The sequence below is a fragment of the Phalaenopsis equestris genome, unplaced genomic scaffold (assembly GCF_001263595.1).
Source record: "Phalaenopsis equestris unplaced genomic scaffold, ASM126359v1 Scaffold198031, whole genome shotgun sequence".
NCBI lineage: Eukaryota > Viridiplantae > Streptophyta > Magnoliopsida > Asparagales > Orchidaceae > Phalaenopsis > Phalaenopsis equestris.
In genome coordinates this window covers 474,585-498,820 of record NW_018217971.1, presented here as the reverse complement: position 1 = coordinate 498,820, position 24,236 = coordinate 474,585, and the positions used below count along the sequence as shown (strand labels likewise).

Sequence of the window (24,236 nt, the reverse complement as noted above, 5' to 3'; positions counted from 1 at the left end):
AATTAATTAACAATCACCCTAAACTGAAGCATATGACATCAATATTACATGAATAACACATCAGTAACATAATAGTAACACAGTTAAAACACAGGAAAAAATATATATGAATAAAACACAAATAATACAATAATAATACATCTAAACTATGTCATGGAGATATCTGTGAGTCCAACGAATTTGGAGTAGTGCAGTTATAAAGTAGGGTTTTTTCTGTGCTAATGATTCAAATCCATGATGTGTTATTCATGTGGTATTGCCGTGTTATTGTTGTGTTTTTGATGTAGTATTAGTATATTTCTGATGTGTGATGCTATTGATATGGTATTGTTGTGTTATTGTTGTGTTACTGGTGTGTTACTCGTATTTCCCGACTCTGGTTTAGGTGCATACCGTGATTTTAACGAACGAGTCAACGCCATGACCTTCGCTTCCGCCGGAGGATGCGTTTTGCCGGAGGGTTTCGTCGGAGGATGCGTTGCGCCGGAGGTTTTCGCCGAGGAAGAGTAAGCCCTAAACTCTCGTAAATGTGTGTAGAAAGTAAAAATGTGGTTCGGGAAAAGTAAAAAAGGTTCGGTTAATAATTGGGCCGGGTCGAAAAACAATAAAAAATAATATTTATTTTAAATTTTTTTCGTTTAAAAGGTGGGACCGTAGTTTAGAGCTGACGCCAACTTATTGGATAGGCACTTTCCTTAAGCTGCATAGTACTGATGAATAATTTTCCCCTAACGAGTGACCTTCTCACTTCTTTTCCTCAGATTACCATTCCCTCCCACTTCTCCCTTGGCGCCACTTTTTTTGAGACCAGAATCCAAACCAGGTGATATCATAGAACCTGTGCCCAGAAGACAGAAAGATAGGGCCGATTTGGAAGGCGAAGCGTCGGTCGCCAGCCTAAAAAAATTCCAGGTATTCAGCCTTGAAGGCTTCTAAACATTTTTTTAAGCTTACATTTTAGGAATCCACTGCCTTCGGGGGTGGCATCTGCGTGGCTTATCTTAAATCCCGCCTACTCTGTTTGTTTATCTCGCAATCCGTTTTATTTCGATCCTCAAAATGATACCTTTTTGAGGGCTTTGCTCGAAATTTTGATTTTTCGCTTGAGGAATTACACATTTTATTTTAACCTATCGATTTCTCTATGTTCGCGTAGTCGCTGTTTGCATGCGAGGGTTTTATTCTGAGTGTTTCTTTTCTGCAATGTTGTTAGAAGAAGGGTCTAGTTTGTTTCTACTTGGGATAGTCTTATGTGTCTTTAAAAATTTTTTCAAGATGATTTATGCTGTCCTCTTGACGACTTTTTTTCCCTCAATTCTGATGTTGCTGAATTGGTTAAGAGTCGAAGGTCCACTTTCTCCAGGATAGATTAATGTTTTCGTAGTTTTCAAAATGTTATTATCCTTGCTGGTTAGTGTGCAATTTCTGTATCTTTTCCAAATCTTGGAAGGGAGTACACCTCATTACAACGGAAATATTTTCAACAAATTGTAATTTAGTGACCATGAGGAGAGAATTGAGACGTAGTTTCTTCCGTGAAAATGAAACTGGTACATAAACTATTCAAAGAAATAACGAGTTTTGAAAGACAGAAATTGATGGGAATACTGCTAAAACTAAATCTAATGTTCAATGATGTTGGTCCTATGGAGGTCCGTTCATTGAACGGGATGAATCTGCATCTAAATAAATCTCGCACAATGGCTGGAATAACACTAGACAATAGGGGATTGATTTGGTGCTTTGGTAAGGATATCAAAAGTTTGATATTTTGTTTGTGTAACTAACTTTGATAATTTTTATTTAATTTTCTTCTTTATTAAGCGTGTTTCAATCTCGATATGCTAATATTAGCTTGATTGTCACACCTTCTTACCTCTGATTTTTTAGTGGAAACTTTTAAATTTTTGAGAAGATGTTTAAGCCACATACCTTCATAAATACTATGGGCCATGGCATTGAATTCACTTTTGCATTGCTTCTTGCAACAACAAACTGTTTTTAACTTTTTACTTTGCTAAATTTTTCTATATAAAGGAGTAATATCTATATGTTGATCTATGATCAGTTAAAAATCTTGTCCAATCATCATCAATGGAGATTTCTGTATTTTTGTAGTCTCTTTCTTGAAGAATACTCATTTTTCTATTATATTTTAAAATGCCATGGATTTCTGTATACACCATTAAGATGTTTCTTTTTAGGGTTATTAATATACTGCATAACAATACTCATAGAAAAGCATGTTTGCAGGTTCTTAGCTTAGCATTTTAGTTTCCTTTAGTAAGTACAAGGTATGTGCCTTCACATGACACTTTAGAAATAAAGTGTGGTTTAATGCCTTTCAACTATTATAGTGAATCTATCAAATTAGACTCTTGGTGATTAGATTACGTCTTTCAAATGGTTTTTGAATATGCAAACATAATTTGTAGTATTATTAGTCCCACACTATGAGGAATTGTCCTAAAAAAATATTTTTCTTCTAATTCTCATTTTAGAATGTTATTTATTTATTTAGTTGATAAAGTGGCTAATTTAAATTACCCCATCAATGTTCTTCTTTACTTCAAAAGTTCCTTGATAATTTATTTTATAACTTTGAGCGAAGCCTTTTGCAACTAATCTTATTTTATATCATTCAATTATTCTAATAGCTTTGTATTTTATGTTAAATATCCTACTACATCCAATGGGTTTCTTCCCTTTGTGAAGGTTTGAAAGTTTTCAAACATCGTTGGATCCTATTTTGTCCGTGGGCTATTGTAGAACTTATTAATTTAGAGGAAGAAAGAGAAGCGTGTAGAAATGAATATATAAGAAGGCTAAGAGAGAAGGGAGAATTTACCATGATACTCAAGAGGCTACATTATAGAAGGAATGTGGAACTCTTGGTTCTTCTTATAGGTAAGAATTCAGTGCATTGAGTGTTAAAGAAAATGCTAAAGATATAGCTATAAAGGTAATAAGAATATTGAAAAATAAAAAAATTAGGATGGGGCCGGGGGGGAGTTGTTGAGTCGGGGGTGGGTTGTAACTTAAGTATAAATTCAAACTCTGAGTGGTAGTCAATCAACAATTTTGAAGGAGTTATTTTGTCTCTTAGCAGCAACCATAAATTAGCCACTAATTTGGGTCGATCATGAGAGCACGGTGGTCGGTGGCAGCATTAGGTGAATACCTTATGAGCCTATATGGATGCCCCTTCAATTAGCAAGCGAGTTCACTGGGGACCCAACTAGTGAGTCGACATTTAGCTTCACTGACGATTTGTACTTAATAATTTGACAAGTGTTACCCAAATGTGGTCTAGCATACTTTTCTTGCTCTTTACCTGCTAAGTCTACCCATAGGATATACACGTATTATTTCTTTCGAGGTTTTAAAATTTTTCATGAACTATATTTCTCCATTAAAGGGGTTTTAATGCTTTTGACACCATTCTAGGGTTCTTAGAAGGTGTTTAAAATCAGATTTATTAGAGAGGATGTTATGGAATAAGAAGGAAGAGAATATGCGAGTTCAACTGAGTTTGGAAGGGGGTAGAAGAAGTTTGGAGTAGATAGAACAACAAAATGACAATTTCGGATAGGACAACTGTCGAGAGAGACCCACCACCTATTCTTCAACAAGCTACAAACATATTACTTACGAAAGAAGAAGATACACACTTCTTTGGGCAAAATAATTAGAGGACACAATTCTCTAAATATATAAATCAATACAAAATTCCAAAACTAGATTCTAAAATAATATACTTATACCAAATCATAAATTAAACCCTATCAGAAATAAAAAAAAAATGTAATAAATAGGGGCTCCATAAGGCCAGACAACAATAGTAGTTGGGAAAAGTTTCTGTTACAATCAAATTGGGATGGACTGCAGTCCCGATTCATGATCTAGTGTCATCGGGAATGGTGGGTTTGCTCCTGCGTCAGCTTCATAGATATTGTTTGATATTTTATGCTAGAAAGGTTTGTGGTTTATAACTTGTGATATAATTTGTCAAAAAAATGTAATGATTGATTAAGTGTTTGGTGTAAGTTTTTGTTTTTTATTATGTGCAATAAGAATGTTTAGACTTCAAAGTTGATGTTTCCTTGTGAGTTGGAGCTATGGCTTGAATTAGACATTGGATTTAGTTAAGGAAAATGCTTTGTTTTAGTTTGTTTGTTGAATTGTTTAGTTGATTGGAATCAATAAATTTTTTCTTACCTCACTTGTTTTTTTATAAACCCGAATATATTAATTAAACAATGATTTAGGTACGTTAAGGGCATTTATCATCAAATTAGATCTGGGCATTGGGTAGGTGGCCTGACTGGCTCTCTATAAGTCTGCTTAGAATGAGGCCGACCCGCGCCAAGCCCAACCTACACATTGGCCTGGTCTCATAAATATATTTCGCAATTGCATGATTTTGAGGCGATTAATTTCCTCATCATTTCTTTTTTTTTATCTAGCCATAATTTCTTATTTTTATATTAATACCAACTAAATCTGTTATATCACATAAAATTATCACTTTTAAATTTTTAAAAAAAATGAAATACAACTTTCATGCATATATAATATGACAAATTTATAAAAATTGAAGTCCAAGTGTTAAGTATGTAATTAAAAAGAATTTGATAAGTGGTATGTATGTAAATCTTTTTTTTTGTTTTGGTATTTTACTCAACTTCTTTGTATTTACATATAGAGATGTTCTAGTTTAAACTCTTACGTATTTCGTGTGTATACATTTGTTATTAAATTCACATGAACGTACAAGAAAAATTCGTACATATAAAATCAATTTAAAATTTTTGTCGCACATCTTTTCATATTTCAAACGTTCATATTGCATATATTTTTTTAATATTTTAAATTAACATGATTCAAAAGAAAATGTTAAAGATTTTATTATTTATTTATTTTTTGGTATGCAAATTATTTTTCTTTTAAAGCCCATGACAGCCTGCGGGTCCGCCCGACCCATTTATTGGGCAGGTCTGACTATGAAATTATAAATAAAATTCATACTTAAGCCTGACCCAAGCCCACTTTGACTAGTTAAAATCCGAATAAATCGATCTGTGCCAGCCCACCCTGCCTAACACTCAGATCTACATGAAATGCTAGACTATAACCTGACAAAAAGGGTACAAAGATTTCATTTAGATCATCTAGTTTGAAGTTTGGTAAAAATAAGATTAACGATAAATTTTATTCTAATTTTTTTACCCTTTATGGTATAGAGATCATTCAATATTTTATTCAATAGGAATTCAACACTTTGAAATTTGAAATCAGAATTAAAAACATGTTATGACAAATATTCAATTTTTTGTTAATAAGGGGAAAATTTTATGGAATTTTAAGAACTTGTAGAGAATTGTTAGTGATAATTTCACTATTAGGTGAAGTGATCAATACCAAGGGGCTTGGAGAAGCAGGAACATCAACTACTTTTATTCAAAGAGGAATTGAACATTGATCTTGGCTTTAAGGATAGTTTGAAAAACAGAAGGGTGATCTTCCGCATTATGGTCATCAGGTGTAATGCCTAGAAATTTAAATAGATGATTTCTCGACTTGAGCTGAGCTTTAAAACATTTATAGAATTTATGACTTAAACTTTTGCAAGAGGGGCAACATGGCCATAATTTAAATTTCAGCTTCCATTATTTAAACTATGAAGATCAAATCCATACATTTTTTTATGAAAAGTGCAATAATGTTTAATTCAAAACTTTAAAAAGGATCATAATAAAATGAGCTATTGCAGTATGGTCAATAGGTGTAATGTCTAGAAATTTAAATAGATGATTTCTCTACTTGAAATAAGCTTTAAAACATATATAGAATTTATGACTAAAAATTTAGCAAGAGGGGCAACATGGCCATATTTTAAATTTCATCTTCTACCATTATTTAAACTATTGAGATCAAATCCTTACATTTTTTATGAAAAGCGCAACAATGTTTTATTCAAAGCTTTAGCAAAAAGGAGCGTAATAAAATGATTTATTGTAGCATCTGCTTGTTAAAAATTTTCAAATATTGAAGCTAAATAGAATAACATAGATTGGTTAAAGTAGGACAAATGAAGTATGAAAAGCAATCCAAAAAGTGACAAGAGGCTCCATGAAGCAATCAAAATGGGGAGACCATTTAAAACGCCCATCGACAATCCGTTAATAGAATATGATCATTATGACAATAAGCTTATGCAATCTGCTTCTAACAAAAGCTTTATGCTGACTAGTTGGTCAATGTGCTTAACAAAATAATTGCCTACCAACTTTAGATATAACACAAAATTATGAATTATTTTCGTGTTAGGATGGCTCATACTAAATTGCTTATAAATGAGAGGTTGAGATACCTAACAAGCATATAAATCTCCTCATTAGATAGGAGAACATTCTTGCCTTGAAAATTTGAGGGCATGTATTTTTGAAGTTTATTTGAAGTTTGATGAAAGATTAGTTGAGAATTGTTAATTGGGGAAAAGAAAACATCGAAAACCTTCAAATCACAAATAACATTTGCAAAAGAGTATAGAGGTTGAGGCGGAGGAGTGTGATCAATTGTGAGAAAGTAAGAGTAGCTGCCAAAGTACTAGGGGCTACTATGATATGAGATGGAAACCTTGTTGTTTTGGGTTAGGGTGGAATGGGTGATGTATGGGGTTAACAAATGCCGCACATGAGATGTTGGAATATTAGGAGGCTCTAATGAATCAGGAAGTGAAGAAGATCCCCCGACACAGGTCAATGGAAGCCAGTTTACATAAACATAGGTATGGGAGAGAGCAAAAGTCAATCACCGACAATATTGATCGAGACACTATGAACAAAAATATGGGGTTCAACAAAGGTCCCATAGGAGAAGTTGGAATATTAAGAGGCTCTGATGAATTTGAAAGTGAGAAAGATCCCCTGACACAGATTAATGGAAACCATTATGCATGAACATATATGGGAGAGCAAAAATCAATCACGGACAATATCGACAAAGACATTATGACATGATCGGTTATGAGAGCTAGTGAGGTTGGACAAGACCCTAGCGTCGTGAGCCATTGACACAAATAGTGTCGAATGAAGCCCGATAAAGGCCACACATTGTAGCCTCACCTGACCGACCGAACAAAGACACTTGGTGGAAATAAATGCACACAAAACTTAAAACGATGGCTCGAGTGTCGCAAAGCAACATAACACCGGGCTACACTAGTGCCCTTGGAAAAATTGGGAGTAATGTACGAAGGAAAGCCATGCACGCAACTTGCACGTATGAAGCCTTGCGAAACCCTACTTGCAAGTTCATGAGTGGACGTTGTCGGGGTTATCACATACACATGGAGTGTAAAATGGAGTTGTGCAATTCAATAGATGTGCTAGAGGAGAGATCTAGGTGTTGTGCTTATGTGTGAGTTTGCACGATGCCGCGCCTTTTGTAGCTCACTTGTTGCATGTGATCATGGAGTTTAGGGTGTTTGAAATAACAACTTTGAGGTGGGTGGGATTTAAGAAGCTTGTAGGGGGTGTGGATTGAGATAAAATAGGACTGATATTATCAAAAAATTAATATTTATAGACTGAGTTGGTGTTCTCCCCTGCATTTAAATTTTGGGAAAAATAAATTTGTTTTTAAAAACAATTACATCCATAGTTGCACAATGTTTTTTAACGTTGGGAAAATATTTATACCGATGTTGGCTAGGAGAGTAATTAGTAAAGATACCTTTTAATGCCTTTTGGGCTAAATTTGCTTCTTTAAAGAGGATTAATATGCACATAAGTAGAGCAACTATGCAATTTGAGAGGAATGGTGGAGATGAGATTTTTTTTGGGATAGGCTTGGGTGAGCTTTTGATGAGTAATTTTGAATTTTAGTAATCTTGATGACATGCATATGTTTAGGGTTATTATTTAAATTCATATAAATAATAAAAATTACAAATAATTTTAAAATAATATAATTTACTAATAATTTTAAATAATTAAAACAAATTTATAATATTATTAATAAATTTTAATAATATTATAAAAAAATTAAAATAAAATTTATAACTTATAATCTTAAAATAATATAATAACACATATAAATTTTAACTTATTTATATAATAAATTTAATTTATTTATATATAAATTATATATTATTAAATATATTATTTTAAATTAAAAATTATGTTATAATATAATAAAATAAATTAAATATATTTTATTTAATGTGTTAATTAAAATAATGTGTTATTTTTTTATAATCTAAACATATTATTTAGGGTTATTATTTAAATAATTTTTATTAATAATATAATAATTTAATTTTAAACCCTAAACCCTAAACCCTAATTTATTTTTTTATTAATAATTTTTAATTTTAGTAATCTTGATTACATTCATTTTTTTGTTATATGAATCAATAAGAATAACCTCTTCGTAATAAGATTTTGGGATATTATTAATGATCATGATTGATATAGCAATTTCTATTTTTTTATGTTATACGATTTTGTTGTGTATGACTGCAAGACCTTTGATGAACCTTTACTTGTTCATGAAGATGATTTTCAATTACGGAATGACAATCTTTTTCTGTTGTTAGTCCTAAAGTTTTGAATTTGTGTTTTAAATTGAGTATGTATACCACAACGATTTTTTTTTTATATAGAACTTGCTTTAGATTTATTGTTCCGTAGAATGATTCAAATAGTTCTAGAATGATCATCAACTAATGATATAAACGATTTTTCATACTTGTATTATTTATCTTAGATGGTTCTCAAATGTCATTGTGGATGGCATAAAAAATGTTGAGTTTCTATGCTGATGACTATGACAAGAATTTCAATTATTTTTGGATAATTAACAAGTTTCCTTGGAATGCTTTATAATGTTTTTAATGTATAAAGTAACAAAATAATCTTTGACTATTTATATAGGGCCGTTTTAGTCCCAGAGTTCATAAAAGTGCCAAAATATTCCCCACTCTTTAAATTGGGGCTGAAATAGTTCATATGGAGGACTATTAGAGCTCAATTTTAAAATAGGCGGGGACTATTTTGGCATTTATATGAACTCTGGGATTAAAACAGCTCCATGTAAATAGTCGGAGACTATTTAAGTACTTTACTTTTTTTTCTAATAAATAGGGAGAAAGTAGTTTCTTAAAGTATATGAATTTGGGATGGCCATGGAAAAAGTGCCATAGCATTATTGTATTTTTGTTAAAGGAAGATACAGATGGAGCATGTTTCCCTTACCTTACAGGATTTTTTAAACATTTAAAAGGTGGATGCCAACAATTTTCTTAGCATTTCTAATTATCTTTTCTGGGATTATATCTTGGAATTCATAATTAGTAGAAAGAAGTTTAATATATCATAGTTCTTCTATTTCATAATTTTGTTGATTTATAATATGCTGCAAAAAAGTTTAGGAAGCTTAATATTTCAGTTAAGAATAGGGAGCTTGTTATTTTGGTAGTCCTAAGTCTGTTACATATTTACTCGTTGAGAATTTTGATTTTATAGGGTCATAAGCAAGAGCGAAGGATGTGAAATGAAGAGGCATTATCTGTCATATTATCTGAGGCTCAAAAATCCATTTAGGTTTGTGGATTTTCATTTGGACACTAATTACAGTCAAATTCATGCCATTTTGGACAGCTACATTGATAATCATTTCAGATGCTAAAAGATTAGATTTGAGCTGAATAACTTAGGTGTTGGAGAATTTCCTTGGATATTGTTGTTACCATGAGACATTGATTCATGGTAGGAGTTGGCACCAGAGTACTAAAAATGTTGAGAATAATTAGAAATCTGAGTGGATATGGAAGTTAAAATTTGATTTTCTTGATAGGCTGTTGAAAAATATTGGAAAAGAATACTATATTTTTCATTGTTTCATTAGGAAGAAATGGGTACATATTTTGTAAGGTATACAAAGACAAATTAATTGGCTTATAGTAAAATGCACAATAAAGAGGGGAACATACTTGGTCCTATGTAGGAGAATAAAGATAGAGTACTAGCTACTTTCTAGAAGTTCTTTTTGTTTTTATGGTTTGCTTGTCCCAGCTTCTAAGGCTCCCAGTCGTGATTTTAGGATTTCCACAACATGGCCCACCCATATTTGAAATCATGATGGAGGTCCAATTGTAATGAAATACTTTTATGTAGATATTGTTGGGTGAGGTAAGCGAAACACCTTACAGGGATGATATTAAGTTGAGTTTAATTGGGATAGCTTCCACTTGAAATTTAAGTTCTCAATTTTGACACGAGCTAAGTTCAAGTTGTGTAAAAATTATTGATTTTGAGTTAATTTTATTGAGATTTGTATCTAGTTTAAAGTCCTATTTGTAAAAATATAGAAGTCTAGGGATTTATTTGTAAAAAAAGTTGTAAGACTCTATCTAAGCCCAAGTCATTAATTAATAGACATGATTCTTTAGAGCTATTATTCCTCTTTAATATCCAATTCAAACCCTAGTCGTTGCTATAGGTGTTTCGGGAATCTTTTTGCACAGCGATCCGTCGTTGCCCCTCGCCAGCTTGACGTGACCGGAGCAAATGAAGGGCAATCGACTCTGGCGTGCAGGCTGCGACAGAGAGGAGATCGTGTGCAGGCTTCGACTTAATAGGGCAGAGTCCTCGATAATTGGGTCATGTAAACAGGAAGAAGCGATGAGGCTTGCACCTCGCTGGCAGTGGAGTTAGGAGTCTGAATCAAGCGGTAGGGAGGTTCGATCACGAGGTGGAAGGACTTCAGTCACTACAGTCTTGAATAGGGAGGAAATCGTGGGTTGCGGTTTACTAGTGCAAGCAGGGAGGACAATGCGGAAGGGGAGAAAGATGGGAACTGATGGTCTTTGCGTGCTATGATTCCGTCGTTGATTCCCTTGCTAGCCCTAGGTGAGACTGCATTTGAAAAATTGCAATCACGAAAGGTGAAATGGAGATGAAGTTTAGGATGCAGGAGAGAGTGTCGGCGAGAAGCAATTAAGGTTTAAAAGTGTATATCAGGATCTTTTTTTCCTTGCCTAGGCGAGAGAGCCTCTGTAGTGGAACTTCTTTTGCTGCCATGTTCCCCCTTTTGTTTGATCTAAACTTGTATCCTTGTGATTGAGGATGTCAAGTGATGGAGATATTAAGGGAGGTAAAAGATTGGAATTTATGGGGAAGGTGATATTGAAGTTATGAAGGTCTTGGTCGGGCTCATATAAGGAGCTAACATGCTAACGTCTCGGCGGGAGCCACTACCTCAACATGTGCTCCGACACAAGTGAAGCTAGATCTCCCCCTGTGGATCTGAATGGACCGACCGCACATCTGAGTAGGTCGAGTCGGATCGAGGCTATTCTTGTAGGGAAGAGACTAGAGGGATATCTAATGGGGCTGAACCAAAAAGTGACAGTGCTGAGGGAGATGAGAGGAGGATCACACACACATTGCTTTACAAGTGGCTAATCAACTCGGTGGTTCCATTAATTACCTCATATTTTAATGACATTTAAAAGGTGAATGACATTTGGGCAAAGCCGAAGAGGACATGTTGGGATTGAGAACCACTTGAGAGTGTTCTAGATTCAATGCGACATAGAGGTAGTGGTACAGTGTGATAGATTAGTTCAAGAGTACTCCGTTGATCCGGAGCGGCTATGGCAAGATCTTGATTACTTTTCACCTTTATCAAGTTGTGGTGATCCACAGTGCATGGGGAGATCTCTGTACAAATGAGGATTATGCAGTTTCTAACTCAACTAAACCCGACCTTTGATAAAAAATGATCAGTCCTCTTAGCCTAGGCGTCGATCCCCTCACTGGATGAGGCCATTGCGATGATACAAGAGAGTCACATGAGGCTGCATTTCGAGTTAAGTGGACTTCCAAGTAAGCGATCAGTTTTGGTTCCCTCGAACTTAAGAATGACTAGTATACAGGGGGAGACTCATAAATGCTATAACTGCGGTGAAGTAGGCCATTTAAGCAAGGTCTGTTCTAAGCCCCAAAGGAGAGAGACGCGTGGACGTGGACAGTTTGGTGGTCGTGGTTGTTAAAGAGGTAGAAGAGGGAGATACTGGGCAAATCTTATGGTAGCAGAGTATGAGGAAGAGAAATGTATAGTCTTTATTAATGAGGATCATATGGTTCTAGAGATGTTGAAGAGGAAGCAGAAAGAAGCTGGTGATGGGGCTGAGAAGGCATCCACATACTTGTCATCAAGGGGTAATATTGCTACTTATGTTCATTATGACAAGTACTTCTGATACACATGCTCTTGTCTTTTTTTTCATCATAAGATTACTGTAATGGATAGTAGATTGGGGTGCATCTCAACATGTGACAAGTACTGCTAGAGCGTTCTCTTCTTACACTCACATAACAATTCTGGATAATATTGAGACTGTTGATGATACAACACAACCTGTAGTGGGTAAGGGTATAGTGAGGTGTATCAATTTTATGATTTTGTCCAATGTTTTGCACGCTACTTTTCTAGTGTACCTTTATCCATTAGTGTCATTCTCCAACTAAAATATATTGTTTTTTTTATATTCCTAAAGTGATTTTTTAAGATAAAGGGATGGGTCAGATACTTGGGCTTGAAACGTGACATAATGGGCTTTAGTACTCGGATAGAGGGGATGAATCAACTTTGACATCAATGGTAGTGCTGTAGTAAGGGGGATCTGGGTGGAGTGTATATGATGTGTTAATGCTACATCACAGACACATGTCACACTTTTATTTTACATGCCGTTTGTATACGTTTTTATATGATAGGACAAATAAATAAGAACTTGTATGTGATGTTTGTGAGTTTAACAAGTTTACTATGAGCTCTTATATCATTTTTTGAAATAAGAGTTCTTTTGTTTTTGATTTGTTACATTATGATATTTGGAGATCTTATTCTACGAGTTTAATGAATGATTATCGATATTTTGTGACTTTTATTGATTATTTTTCTCTTGTTACTTGGTTGTATCTGATGAAAAATAAGGGCGATGTGTTTGTTTGCTTTAAAGATTTACACAAGGCAACCTAGGCTTAATTTGGTGCACTAGTGAAGGTATTGAGGTCTGATAATGGAAGAGTCTACTAACATGACATTTGGGGAACACTTGTCAGTCTAAAGGATACAACATCAAATCACATGTTCATACACTCCAACAAAATGAAGCAACAGAAAGAAAAAATAGACACCTTTTTGAGATAGTTCGAAGCATGATGATCTCGATGAATGTCTCAAAACATTTGTAGGGGCAAATAGTTTTGACAGCGGCTCAATTAAACAATAGAACGCTCTCAAGTATGTTGGATTAAAAATCGTCTTGTCAGATGTTTAAATGAAATAATTGTAGGATTCTCCCATTGACGGTATTTGATTGTATATGTTTTGTGAAGGACAACAACCATCTGTGAAAAAGCTGAATCCCAGAGCTATGAAGTGTGTTTTTATGAGTTATTCTGCTACCCATAAAGGATTTGTTTGTTGGAGTCCGATAGAAAAGAGAATTTTTGTGAGCATAAAAGTGTACTTTAGAGAATTCAAACCGTCCTACACCCTGGAGGTGACCCCACCCTTTGTTGCCTCGCCAGATTCTAGAGTTATGAGATTAGAGGTGAAGAGTAGTGATGTGAGAGTTTGGTGCATGTTTGAATAATGCCTTGTCCCTTTGTGTGTAAAGGATCAACCGAGGAAGAGCCGAAAAATGAGGCAAATAAGCCTGAAGGTGGAGGGATTCAAGCTCAATGGGAGCTGAGAGTGCATGCATGGAGGAGAAGGCAGAATGAGGGAACAGTGTCTGCAGTGTCACTCGTGCCATCGAGTTCCTTGTCTTGGTCTAGCTTGACACCTAAGACATTTACACCATCCAACTCATAATCTGATCACTCAAGTGATATGATTCCTCTCCTTTCTCCTCCCACTCCAATGACTATAAGGAGAGTGTTTGTTAGCACCGCGGGCCATTTTCCTGATTATTATTCAGCGGATTGTTTTGGTTTCTCACATGGCATTGCTCGGTTTATCTCATACTAACATATCACCATTATGCAGAGCATTCATTGCATTTTGGACACTGTCTCTATAGCCAATGGTAGATGGCTAAGGAGGGTTCAAAGTGGAAGGCTGTCATGCTGGAGGAATTTGGCGCTCTCAATAAGAACAAACTGTGGGAGCTTGCGTTGCTACTGATAGGGAAAAAGACAGTCAGGAGCAAATGGATCTTCACAGTGAAACAGACCTCAAAGAGAAAAAAATATCGCTACAAAGCATAGTTAGTGGAGAAAGGGTATATTTAAACGTATGTCATAAACTATGATAAGACATTTGCACTAGTGACAACGATGAGTACGGTTAAGGCACTCTTCTCTCTCGCTGTGAATGGTGGTTGGAGGTTACACTAACTAGATATGAAGAATGCGTTTCTTCATGAGGATTTGTTGGAGTAGGTGTACATATATATTCCCCTAAGTTTCGACACAAACAAATTAGTGGGCAAGATAAGTAGACCGAGGAAATCATTGTACGACTTGAAACAGTATCCTGGAGCTTCTCAAAAGAATAGAGGTAGGCATGAGCTATTAGCAGATTAATGCTGACCACACAGTGTTCTTTCGATGGCATGGTCGTCACATTACTATACTTGCTGTGTATGTGGATGATGTGATTGTCACTGATTATGACGAAGTACCTGAGACAACTTAGATACTTCTTTGGGAATGAGGTGACTTGTAAGTAGAGCGGATTGTTTTATCTCAGAGGAAGTATGTGTTAGACTTGCTCACAGAAACAGACATATTGGGATGGAAGCCCATCGTTGCACTAATTGATCAGAAGGAAAAGTTAAGCGCAGAGGCAAGAGAGCCAGTTGATCGTGATGATACCAAAGGTTGGTAGGTCGTCTCATTTATCTGAGTCACACTTGTCCTGACATATCATTTACAGTAAGCATGGTGAGTCGCCAAATGCATGAATTAAGAAAGAGCCACATGGATGCAGTGTATCAGATTTTGAGATACCTGAAAACTGCACCAGAGAAGTGGTTGATCTTCAGAAAGAATGAGCATGTAGGCATTAAGGGCTATTGTGACTCTAATTAAGCTAGTTGTGCTGATGACAGTAGGTCTACGTCAGGGTACTGCATGTTCGTAGGCTGTAATTTGGTCACTTGGAAAAGCAAGAAATAGTTGGCAGTAGCGAGATCAACAACAGAGGCAGAATACAGGGTCATGGCTTTAGGAATCGCCATGATGATGTGGCTGAGAGCCTTGTTGGTAGAGCTCAAGGTGGACCAAAGAGCTCAAATGAAGTTGTGGTGCGACAACAAGTAATAATCAACGTTGCCAGTAACCTAGTGCAACACGATAGAAACATGCATGAGGAGATTGATAAGTTTTTCGTCAAAGAAAAACTGAAGAATGGATTACTGGACCTAAGTCATGTAGCCATTAGAGAGCAAGTGGCTGACTGCGTCACCAAAAGACTTAGCTCATTATATTTGTCTAGGTTATTTGACAAAATGAGCTTAGTGGATATCTTTTGCCCATCTTGAGGTGACTGTTGAGATTTGTATCTAGTTTAGGGTCCTGTTTGTAAATAGGAAAGATGGAAGAAATCTAGGGATTTATTTGTAAAGAAAGTTGTTAGGTGCTTTATAAGCCCGTCATTAATGAATAGATGTGGTTTTTCAGAGCAATTATTCTATGTTTTTTTTTTTCAAAATGGACTCTAGCCTATTATATTCATAATTTTTAATTCTTAATTAGGATTATACATGCATGCATCAACATTTAAGTTTTTTTATGAAGTTATATATAATAGAAGTATATGTAATGGAAAGGGTAAAAAAAGAAAAAGATACCAATTAATGAAACCTCAAAAGATGAGTTGTCAGATTTAATAGGCTACTGAACCAAGAAGCATTACATATGTGCTAAGGAGGAGAAAAAAAAAAAGAAAAAATCAACCAAAACTTGAGTTAACGAGTTGTCAAATTCTTTAGGCAAGAAGACTGATATGTAAAAATGACAGTTGCAAGAGAATTTGCTGAACTTCTCATAGCGTTGTTTGGTGGGCATAAAATCTAAATATGACAATTTTGTAAGTTTGAATGTACTTGAAGATGTTCATTAAATGTTACTTGTTAATTAAATAATATTTTATTTCAAAGTTTTATATATTGATTATTTTCTAGATGAATTATCATCATTTAGAAGCATACAAAATATTGTTGATTTAATTCTCGAACCATCAAGGCCTAATCTACCACATTATAAAATGAATCCAACTAAATTTTAAAGTCAAAAGTAAAGTGAATGGTATTTTGAAAAAAAAATAATAATAAAGAGTTTTAGGTTTTTTTTAATCTTTTATCATTACGTGGGAAGACCTAAAACGGTCTATTTTTTTTGGTTCAAATTAGGATTAATGCCTAATCTTTAAAGATTGACAGCACCTCATTTGCTTGCATTTCTTGAATATACATGTCAACTTGCATTAGATTGCTAGCAAATATTGAAAAATTTTCTTAAATGAACAAATTAAAAGAAGTATGACAAATCATTTGATTACATCACTTGAACATGCTTTTCAACTTGCTTTTGATTTGAGTATAATTGAAATTTCTTGCTATTAAGAGTGTTCATATATTAAAAACCTATATTATCATCAAAATTCTCAACTCCAAATACTATATCTACTGCATCTAAGGTTAGTCTCATTACTGCTTGCAAGGATACTACTAGAAAATCTACTGGTACTATTTCTGGATCTTTTTTTTTTTTTTTGTAAAAGCATATTTTTAAGGGTTCTTTACATACATAGCGCCCAAAACATTGCTATTTACAAATCTAGCACTCTATTTAATCCATTTTTCAAATTCTCACTAAAATATCAAAATTCCTTATAAAACCCGAACCCATATTTTCATTTTTTTATTAAATTATCAATGATTTGATTGGGGCATGCTAGATGTTGTAAAGTGCAATGTTTCAGGTGCTATATATGTAATTATCCCTATTCTAAAATGTCATCAAATTTGTTACTATGCAAATAATGTCTGAATAGTAATTTAAATATTGATGTTGGATGCTTGATGTGGAAGTTATGCATCTTTTACCAAAACATAGCTCAGATATTTTTTACTGTGACTTTTGTAGGAATGGTGTCACCAGATAAAACTCCAAATGAAAGAAGTCAATTTCCGCCATGTCCATCTTCTATACCACCAAATGCCATCCCTGACGTGGTTGAGTCTGACCATGAAAAGCGAATTGTGATGGCCAGACCTAGTTTTGGAAGTGAAGGCAGGCATATACAACTTCTGACAAACTACTTCACCGTTAACTTTAACATTCAGGATCAGTTTTTCTACCAATACAATGTATGCTTTGCACTATTCTCTCTTGTATTTCAGTGCTCCTTCTCCCTGGTTTGTGTTTTCACTTTTTCGTACTGCATGCAGGTTTCTATAAAATCTATTGATAATCTTGCAGTGGAAGGAAAGAGTATTGGAAGAAAGGTCATGGACAGGCTATGTCAGACTTGTAGTTCAGAGCTCGGTGGAAAAGAATTTGTATATGATGGAGACAACTTGTTCACTGTTGGGCCTCTTCCTTGTAATAATTATGATTTTATTGTTGTGTTGGAAGAATCATCTAGGTAGATTGTTCCTCTCATTTTCATGGCTGTCATTTATTTTGATTCAGTAGTGAATATGATATCTTTTCCCAACTTCTTCAGTATCTTTTCTTTTCAGAGTTCCTTGTGGATGCCCTGGTGGTGAGAGCCCATCTTCTGACACTCGCAAGAAGCTCTCTAAACACTCACTCATTGTAAAGGAACTTAGTGTTCAGATAAGGTATGCAACCAAGGTCCCATTAAGTGAATTTTCACCGTTTCATGGGGAAACTGAGACAGACCATATACAAGATGCTTTAAGAGTTCTTGACATGATTCTGAGGCAGCAGCAGGCAAGAAGGTCAGTCTTACGATTTGTTCATACCTATCATTTTACCTTTTTCTCATTTACCAACATTTCATTTTGCTAAATGTTATGCCACAGGGGATGCCTGCTTGTAAGGCAATCTTATTTTGATGGTGATCCTGCAAACGTAACTGATTTGGGTGGTGGCATTACTTTTTGCCGAGGATTTCATTCTAGTTTTCGCACAACCCATGGCGGCCTATTCTTAAACATGGGTATGGTTCTCTAATTTCCACTCCATCCTTTTTTTTGGTGATTAAGCTGTTTGCCTAATCCCATTGGTTCTCCACAGATGTTTCTAACACTATAATCTTGAAACCCGGTCCAGTTATTGACTTCTTAATTGCAAATCAAAACATTCGGAATGCTAAAGAGGTTAATTGGGCCAAGGTAGAAACCTTTATTCATTAGAGAATTTATTTGTTTAAGATACTTAAAAAACTAGTTTTCCTATCCATGATTAATCACTGGAGGATTGGTCATTGTATGTTATGATTATTGAATGCTTATATGCAGGCTAAGAGAACTCTGAAAAATATGAGAATCAAAACTATACATACTAATCTGGAATTCAAGATTATAGGGCTGACTCCACTTCCTTGCAGTCAACAAACGTATACATTCTCTAACTATATCTCCCATCTCCTTATCACTCTTAGTTTTACTATTTTGTTTTTCTTGGAAATTTCTTAACGTTTTACTTGTCAACTTATTGTCCATAGATTTGTATTGAGAGGTAAAATTGATGATGGAAAGGATCTTCCAGTAGAAGTGAATGTTTTCAATTATTTTAAAGAGAAGCGAATCGAACTGACATGGTCATCTTCTCTGCCTTGTCTTGTTGTTGGAAAGCCAAAGCGCCCCATTTACCTTCCTATAGAGGTTTGCATCATGTGACTTTTTTTTTTGTTATTCTTAAACTTATACGTGGACTCCCCTCCCCACCCCAAACAGGAAAAAGAAAAATGAAAAGGATTATCTTTCTTTCATAAGGGATATTAATTTTGCAGCTATGCAATCTCATATCATTACAAAGGTATACAAGGGCCATTTCTTCTCAATTGAGAGCAGCATTGGTTGAGAAGTCTAGACAGAAGCCCCAGGAACAAATAAAAGCTGTGACTAATGTGAGATTTTGTTATCTTGATGTTGTGTATTTGGTTCCTTAGGTTGGTGAAATACTATTATTTTTGTTTTTTTGCAGGCGTTTCAAAAAAATCAATATAATGATGAACCATTGATTTCGTCTTGTGGGATCACAATTGAGAAGCAGCTAGCCCAGATAGATGGTCGTATTCTTAATGCTCCAACAGTAAGCATGACTATTGTCTAAAATTTTCTGTCACAATCTTTTGTTTTTTACATATGCACTGCCACTTTTTTTACCCTCTATGATTTGAAGAATGATGAAGAAACTTGCTCTTGTTGCTTGAACAGCTTAAGATTGGTAATGAGGAAGACTGTTTTCCTAAGAATGGCCGTTGGAACTTCACTAACAAGGTTTGCGAAGCACGTCACTGGTTCTGCTATGCTTCCACATACCATCATAACTTGAGTTTCTTCTGCAGAAGTTATTGAAAGCAAAACAGATTGAAAGTTGGGCAATTGTAAATTTTTCCGCTCGATGTGATCTAAGTCACCTATCTCGTGAAATGATCAATTGTGCAAGGAAAAAAGGAATTGTAGGTTATGGTCTTGACCTGCTCTTCCCCCATCACTTTTTTCTCTGTTTTAAATCAATTTATGTACTATTTGGCTGCTTTGGGCAGATTATTAATCGCCCATTCACAATTATTGAGGAAAATCACCAATTTGTTCGAATGGAGCCTGCAGTTAGAGTTGAAAAAATGTTTGAAGAGGTTATAAAAAGGTTTCCTTGTCCTCCACAGCTTCTTCTGTGCGTTCTTCCTGAAAAAAAGAATTCTGCGATTTATGGTTTGTACCTTACATTTCGATTCCTTTGTATAGATTCTTCTAGTTAGTTGTTCTTTAACTTGGGTTAGTCTTCTATGCTGCCTTTTAGGACCATGGAAGAAAAAGAATCTGCATGAAATGGGTGTAGTTACTCAATGTGTTTCTCCTGCAAGGATCACTGAAAATTACTTGAATAATGTTATTTTGAAGATCAACACTAAGGTATTAATCATTTGTTATATGATAAAAACACAGTTTATCTTTAATACATTTTTTGTTATGGGTATATTTTCTTTTTTTTTCATAACATTGCTGTATAATCAATTCCTTTTGTTCTATAAGCTTGGTGGTATAAATTCTCTTCTTGCGGTTGAGGCAAATCCAAGTATTCCTTTAGTAACTGATGTTCCTACCATGATTGTGGGGATGGTCGTCTCTCATGGATCTCTAGGGCTGGCCGATCTCCCATCTGTCGCAGCAGTGAGTAACTTTCTTATAACACAGTAATAACAAAGGAAAATTTACATAGCTACTCTTATCTGCCATTTGGGTTCAAAACTTCTACCTTTTTTGTGAATCATCAGGCAGTTGGTTCTAGAAATTGGCCATTAATTTCCAGGTATAGCGCATCCGTGAGGACGCAGTCTGCAAAGATAGGAATGATAAACTCTTTATATAAGCCTTTATCAAATGGAGAGGACGATGGAATGATGAGGTTTTGTTTTCCATGCATTTCATGTATTTTTTACCTCTATTATGGTTTCTTTTGTTGCCATGAAAATTTACTTCAAGCTTAGTATATTAATGGACCCATAAACTCTGGTTAGAAAGCGGCCTAAAATTTGAGTTTAAAGATTGTGACCCAAGGCATATTTTGTATCTAATATGTCTTCCTATGCACAAGCATACTTGGTGAGGAAGTGTAGGCTAACCGACAATTACATGGAAACTGACACAATCATGGGTTATGTCTGTCAGGTCCCGATCTGAGAGGTTGGAGGTTAACAAGGCTATTAACAGTAATAATAGTCCACTAATGTTTAGCTATAAAAAAATCACTAATCCATACATCATAAGTAAATATCCTTTAATAAAATACATAAGATCATCCAACTTGAAACAATAATTTAAGTATTACAACTATAGTGATAAAACATGTAAACTAATTAATTTTCTACCTATTTTCAGTGGATCATCTCATCATGTAAACAAACTTTCTTCAATCAGTCATATTAGTCTAGTAAAATTTTTCCTGAAAGAATAGTAAAATAACATGTTAAGTTGATAACGATTTAGTAATAATTAACACTTTATTATGCATTGCATTATTATGCAAATGCCTAATATGAATGTTCAAAGGAATATGGCAATCAATTTATAAAGTGAACTTTATTTTTTTTCACGAAATATATTTAGTAAATCATCTCAATCAATTACATTTTTGTCCTATTAATCAATTACATTTTTTATTCTCATTTCTTTTAAGTAATCTTAAAAGCTTCATAAAAAATTTTTACTAATAAATATACAACCATTAACATTTTTAACCATTTTGTATTAATAAAAGTACAATTATTACCTTTTCATATTCCATTTGGTTCTAATTAAAGTATAATCATTACAATTTCTTTTACCTTTAATTTGAAAGAGTACAACAACGTCTCAGGCTAATATTATAAGGGGGTGATTCCTTTAGACTTTTCGAATATTAAATTCATTTCTACCATTATGTTAATTTATTTTTTATTTAATACATTGCAAAAGATGAAAGAATTGAAATCATAAGCTAGTCATTTCATTTTCACTTATATTCTTTTAATTATTGAAGTAGTTTTAATGAATACAAATAGATAGAACATTTCTAAAATAAAAGAAAATAAATTTAATGCAAAAATAATAATAATTACTTGCTTTGTTTTTATTTTATAAAATATTTTTTTCAAACCCTTTAACACGTGCCATCTTAAATTTTATTCCTGAAATTAATTTATAAAATAGACACCTATAACTTCAATTGAATTTAAACATTAACTTAGCTTAAATAGTTTTCTTAAATTGATTGATGCGGCCAACACTCCTTAATTTCAAATCCATATATTCCTCCACTTATGTCTGTGTTTTTAATTAAAATAAAATCTACATTAACACTTAAAATATGATACAATTATATATATATATATATATATATATATTGCAAAAGCCCGTACTCAATTTTATAAAATAAGAAAAGGGAGGACAACACATCGGGTTAAGAAAAATCCAGAGTAGGATCTTTCCATCGGTATACAACACAACCAAAAGCTCTAAAAAATTGTTACATGTATACCCAAAAAACAGATTAAAGAAAAAATCTTTAGCGAAATAAGAAGACAAGTACAAGGAGAGAAATGTAGTATAACAAAAGTTAAAATAATCATCTGAAAGAGGCTATTCCTTGGCAGGAGTAGCAGAATTGCAAAGAGATGAGGATTAATGGAGCAAAAGATCCTCCCCCAAAGCCAGAAACCGAAAACCTTTAGGGATGAAAGGAGACCGTAAGCCATATCATGGTGAACATTTGACATAAGGAAGATTCAAAGAGTCTCCCCTTAAAAGTATATTAAGCTCCTTGGGAGGCACCAAACAAGTAGAGACACCCAAAAAATCACGTTTCACAAATCAATCCGCTGGTGCATTTCCCTCCCTGTATATAAAATTCCATATGACCTGAAGCTCATGAGAAGCTATAAATTGCCAAATCTTATTAAGACAATTAATTAAATTCCAAGGAGGCTCTTGTATTCTAGTGATGAAATCCAGAAGAACAGATAAACCCGATTCAATAAAAATTGTAGACAAATTGAAAGCAACATTTAGATACTACCCAACCCTTTGCTTCAGTAGTAGTTAAAGCCCAAACATGAGAAGAAAATAAAAGAGACACTTGCCCAAATGATTTCTGAAAATGGACCCACACCGGCTGTGCAATTTTCTCAACTTCCATCAACATTAATTTTGATCCAACCGGGGGGAGGGGGTTGCAAATATATTAAAGATCGCCTCCAGCCCTCCTTAGGCAAAGATCTAGGTAGCAATCGTATCCGTTTAGAGGTCTTTGCATGGTAGGTAAGAATGTAAGAAATAGTGGAGAGAGGGGAAGAGGAAGAGAGCTCATGTTTCGCATTGTTTCGAGCACGCCAAATAAACCACAAAGTTATATAAGGATTGAGATGCATTGTTGTGTCTGATGAACCACAAGATGGCCAAGCAAATAAGCAATCTTCCATATTCTGCAAAGTAAAATTTTTCAAACCAAAAATCCTTCCCAAACTATGCCATATCTTTCTAGCAAAGGGACAAAAGAAATATAAATGTGGCGCACTTTCTTGGGAGCATTTACACAAACAACATTGTGAGGCCAACCACAGGCCTTTGAGTTTTAAGATGTCATCAAAAGACAACAACTGTAAAAAAATCCTCCATAAAAAAAACAAAAATAGATGGGGAGCGATATTTAGGCCAGATTTCAAGACCCCATTTACATTTATCAAAATAATGCAACTTATCGTAAATCATTTTAAAGATGGAGAGTTTTTGGCTTAATTTATAGTGAGGCATGTCTTTAACATTATTGCACATATGAATCATAGAGATTTGAGGGGTCACATTACCTAACAATTCACATAAAAGCGGCAAATTCCATCAGAAACCGATATATGATGATGAGAAGAGGTAATAGGACCCTATATCTAAATCTATTTGAGGAGCATAAGTGCTTATAATATTAAAAATCTTAGTATCAATGATAATCTTAAGGACTATAATTCTATCTTCAACTCTAATCTTTCAACTCTAATAATTTTTACAACATTATCTTTCAAACTCTTATCTATAATTACACTTACACCATTTCTAGTGCGACACCTATCGAAATACCAAAGTTTAAAATCTAAGTTATCAATCTCCTTAGCCTTTTCTTCAACTCATTTAGTTTCTTGAATACATATGATATTAATCTTTCTATGAATCATAATATCAACTAATTTCATTAATTTACCATTAATAGTACCTATATTCCAAGATGTTATCATAATATTAATTTTATTAGCTTTACGGACTAACTTTTTTATCCGCTTCCGTCCGTAATGTGGGAACCCTTACTTATTTGACACTATAGTATTCAAACTATATAGCACGTCGCTTCCAGGGAACGTTCTATCACTTACACAATGATCAAAACGATTCATGTCTTGTTTTTTTCGACAAGTTTTATATTGTCTGTCGACTATCTAACGCAACCCCCTATTTTTAACAGCGAACTTGGGACCGACAATGACAGTGTTTG

The 24,236-nt window shown here is 34.2% G+C and overlaps 1 protein-coding gene across 3 annotated transcripts in view; it reads left to right on the top strand.

Moving 5' to 3' along the window:
• Positions 1-746: 746 nt before the first annotated feature.
• Positions 747-24,236, top strand: part of LOC110035533 (protein argonaute 16-like) — a 41,903-nt gene continuing 18,413 nt past the window's right edge. For 2 of the 3 annotated variants that reach the window (XM_020739764.1, XM_020739766.1), the window contains exons 1-16: positions 747-912; positions 17,172-17,395; positions 17,477-17,673; positions 17,771-17,992; positions 18,077-18,213; positions 18,291-18,388; positions 18,515-18,612; positions 18,721-18,880; positions 19,009-19,125; positions 19,203-19,310; positions 19,436-19,498; positions 19,567-19,680; positions 19,768-19,933; positions 20,022-20,134; positions 20,255-20,392; positions 20,497-20,627. In XM_020739764.1, the coding sequence (XP_020595423.1) occupies positions 17,174-17,395; positions 17,477-17,673; positions 17,771-17,992; positions 18,077-18,213; positions 18,291-18,388; positions 18,515-18,612; positions 18,721-18,880; positions 19,009-19,125; positions 19,203-19,310; positions 19,436-19,498; positions 19,567-19,680; positions 19,768-19,933; positions 20,022-20,134; positions 20,255-20,392; positions 20,497-20,627 (2,084 nt within the window). In that variant the 5' untranslated portion in view covers positions 747-912; positions 17,172-17,173. Of the gene's footprint in view, positions 913-9,538; positions 9,609-17,171; positions 17,396-17,476; positions 17,674-17,770; positions 17,993-18,076; positions 18,214-18,290; positions 18,389-18,514; positions 18,613-18,720; positions 18,881-19,008; positions 19,126-19,202; positions 19,311-19,435; positions 19,499-19,566; positions 19,681-19,767; positions 19,934-20,021; positions 20,135-20,254; positions 20,393-20,496; positions 20,628-24,236 lie in introns of those variants that run through there. The other variant, XM_020739765.1, reaches the window with a different exon arrangement.